Source organism: Triticum aestivum, chromosome 1D (assembly GCF_018294505.1).
Source record: "Triticum aestivum cultivar Chinese Spring chromosome 1D, IWGSC CS RefSeq v2.1, whole genome shotgun sequence".
NCBI lineage: Eukaryota > Viridiplantae > Streptophyta > Magnoliopsida > Poales > Poaceae > Triticum > Triticum aestivum.
In genome coordinates, this window is record NC_057796.1 from 286947818 (window position 1) to 286951168 (window position 3351).

At 40.0% G+C, this 3351-nt stretch overlaps 1 protein-coding gene across 1 annotated transcript in view; it reads right to left on the reverse strand.

Annotated features, from left to right (window-relative positions):
* Positions 1–1735: 1735 nt before the first annotated feature.
* The window catches only part of LOC123181514 (cyclin-dependent kinase E-1), a 5699-nt gene continuing 4083 nt past the window's right edge, over positions 1736–3351 (reverse strand). Inside the window, exons 12-15 of the mRNA XM_044593791.1 lie at positions 2961–2993; positions 2761–2869; positions 2195–2401; positions 1736–2095 (exon numbers count right to left, since the gene is read on the reverse strand). Of these exons, the coding sequence (XP_044449726.1) occupies positions 2024–2095; positions 2195–2401; positions 2761–2869; positions 2961–2993 (421 nt within the window). The 3' untranslated portion in view covers positions 1736–2023. The remainder of the gene's footprint in view (positions 2096–2194; positions 2402–2760; positions 2870–2960; positions 2994–3351) is intronic.

The window sequence follows — 3351 nt, forward strand, 5'->3', positions numbered from 1 at the left end:
GGTAAAATACCCGAACCACTCGAAACCATTCCGATGTCCGAATACTACTTTCCAATATATGAATATTTACCTCTCGACCATTTCGAGACTCCTCGTCATGTCCGTGATCACATCCGGGACTCCGAACAAACTTCGGTCACCAAAATACATAACTCATAATACAAATCGTCATCGAACGTTAAGCGTGCGGACCCTACGGGTTCGAGAACTATGTAGACATGACCGAGACACATCTCCGGTCAATAACCAATAGCGAAACCTGGATGCTCATATTGGTTCCTACATATTCTACGAAGATCTTTATCGGTCAAACCGCAATAACAACATACGTTATTCCCTTTGTCATCGGTATGTTACTTGCCCGAGATTCGATCGTCGGTATCATCATACCTAGTTCAATCTCGTTACCAGCAAGTCTCTTTACTCGTTCCGTAATGCATCATCCCGTAACTAACTCATTAGTCACATTGCTTGCAAGGCTTATAGTGATGTGCATTACCAAGAGGGCCCAGAGATACCTCTCCGATACTCGAAGTGACAAATCCTAATCTCGATCTATGCCAACCCAACAAACACCTTCGGAGACACTTGTAGAGCATCTTTATAATCACCCAGTTACGTTGTGACGTTTGATAGCACACAAGGTGTTCCTCCGGTATTCGGGAGTTGCATAATCTCATATAGTCAGAGGAATATGTATAAGTCATGAAGAAAGCAATAGCAATAAAACTTAACGATCATTATGCTAAGCTAACGGATGGGTCTTGTCCATCACATCATTCTCTAATGATGTGATCCCGTTCAACACATGTCTATGGTCAGGAAACTTAACCATCTTTGATTAACGAGCTAGTCAAGTAGAGGCATACTAGGGACACTCTGTTTTGTCTATGTATTCACACATGTACTAAGTTTCCGGTTAATACAATTCTAGCATGAATAATAAATTTTTATCATGATATAGGAAAAATAAATAACAACTTTATTATTGCTTCTAGGGCATATTTCCTTCACTTTTATTATTTTTCTAGACTAACCTATTAATTCAATGCCCACATCTATTTGTTGTTTTCTGCTATTTTTGGAGTTTTCAAAAAAATCAGTTTTTTTATCAAAACAAATCAAATAAAATAACTTTCACATCCAGGAAATTTCAGAAAGCATCACAGCTGGCTCTCGACCAAGGGGTGGGCCGCAAGGGTTATAAATCATAATATATCAAAATTTAACAAATGTCGTCTAGTTTACTGTGAATTTCGTCTCTTTTTTAAAAGATTCGTTTGAAATGGGACAAGCATTTTATGCCTGCGGTTGAATGGACTCTTCTGCTACATCTGTCCGTGGAGATTTTTGCAGACTTTTGTGAGGCCCATTTTGGTGACCCTCGTTGGAGTTGCCCTTAGTAAGTGAAGAGATACTATTCTAAAAAAAAAGAAACTGAAGAGATAACAAGGGCGGGTGGGAGTTGGAAGAGATGTTTAAGTGATCACATCTTGACCCTCAATTCTCACTAATCAAACAAATAGAATAAATTTTTCGTGTTTTACATACATAATTCCCAAAACAATGCATCATAATTCCAAAAACAATGCATCCATATAAACATGTTGAATTTTTTCAGAATCTTTTGAAACATCAAAATATTATTTTGGCACTGTTCAAAATATAGGGCTCACTGGAGCTCGTCCTCCAAAGTGACTTTTTGCCAAACCACTCGTCTTCCAACATGAGCAGAAGAATGAAACTAGCATGTCTACCAGCTTGTCTTGTATATTCAGAATTCAGAATGTCAATTATTCTGCATGGAGCAGCTTAGCGCAGTAGCTGTAAAAGGCAATCATCCAAATTTCCTCTACAACGACCCTTACAGCTACTTTAACTTACCAAGCTAGCAGATAAGCACTATAAATCTACAACAACAAGCTTACATGGCCACCAGACGATGTATATCTATCTGGAAGATTTACATACATGATGATGCCATGAGTACATTTATATCAGTCGGTGCCCAGGAGGGAGGATGTCAGAAGCGCCTCTTCTGCTGAGGGTACCCAGGGTTCTGCATCCCCATCCCTTGATCAGCCTTCCTTCTCAACTGTCAACGCCAAGAAAATCAAACGGCTTACTGATCGTCACAAGCGTCATTCAAACAACAGTAGCTAGGAACGTAAGATAATTAAAATATACAACAAACCTGGTGTGGATGAGACTGGCCACCTGCGCCTCTCTGCATTGGAATGTTGCCGGGATTCATCCCAACCATGCCTGCTTGGGGCGCTGCGCCAAAGGCACCCATGTTTGCACCAGGAGGCATTCTTTGCATACCACCCATAGGCTGTTGCATTTGCCTTGGGATTTGTCTTGGTACAGGCTGGCCTCCTGGAGGTCCGTTCCCTGATGGCTGAAACATGAATGCATCATGTTATTACAGATCATAGCACGGCAGTTCTCAAGAATTCTTTGGTTCACTCAAAGTGGGACTGAAACAAATCTCCTGAGGTAATTAAACAAGAAACAAGCCTTGTGATGCCTACGTCTAACTTGACTGACTAATTAAATATGTTCTGCACCATTGGAAGATGATTTTGCTACAAGGAAGAAATCTAAGTCTCCGTAAGAAGCACATTCATTGCACAAGCTTTCCACTAATCTTCTCTAAAAAAAAAGCTTTCCACTAAGCTCTTCTCTATCAAAAAAAGCTTTCCACTAATCAGGTCAATTGGAAAATTAAGATTTAGGCAGAGACAAAGCTTCTATTACCGGTTGAGTTGGTTGAAGGCTTGTTGTTCCTTCAAAATCTGTTGAGGTGTCTACTGGACGAACAGGATATGTCACAATTTTCTCGCCTGGCTGAGATGGTACAAGTGCACTGACCAGAGAGACATTTTAGGCACAGAGACAAGAAAAACCATCACTTTCTAAACTAGAGGCAGTTGAGACTCTATTCATACATAACTTACTTTCGTCCAGGTAGCGGGTCCATCCGGAAGTACCTAGCAAAGAGGTGGATGTATTCAGAAGAGTTGATATATCAAACTTCATTCCCCATTATCAGAAGAGTTGATATAATAAACTGTAATCGCCAATATCCCCGCATTACAACTATGATTTTGTTGTGTTCCCTGTATATTTAAAATATTCTACAGCATTAGGACATGAGTTTATCTCAAATCGGCATTGTTTCAATGGTTAAAAGTTATGTGTAATTAGCAATGACAACATTCGGTACAGATCAATCCTACCGGAAGAACCTTTGGTTCCTGGTTTTGGCCGCTTTGCTTTATGCTTGTGATCCATTTCGGCATTCTTCTAATAGGAAATAACACAAATTCTGTTCAAGGAGTGGCTTTG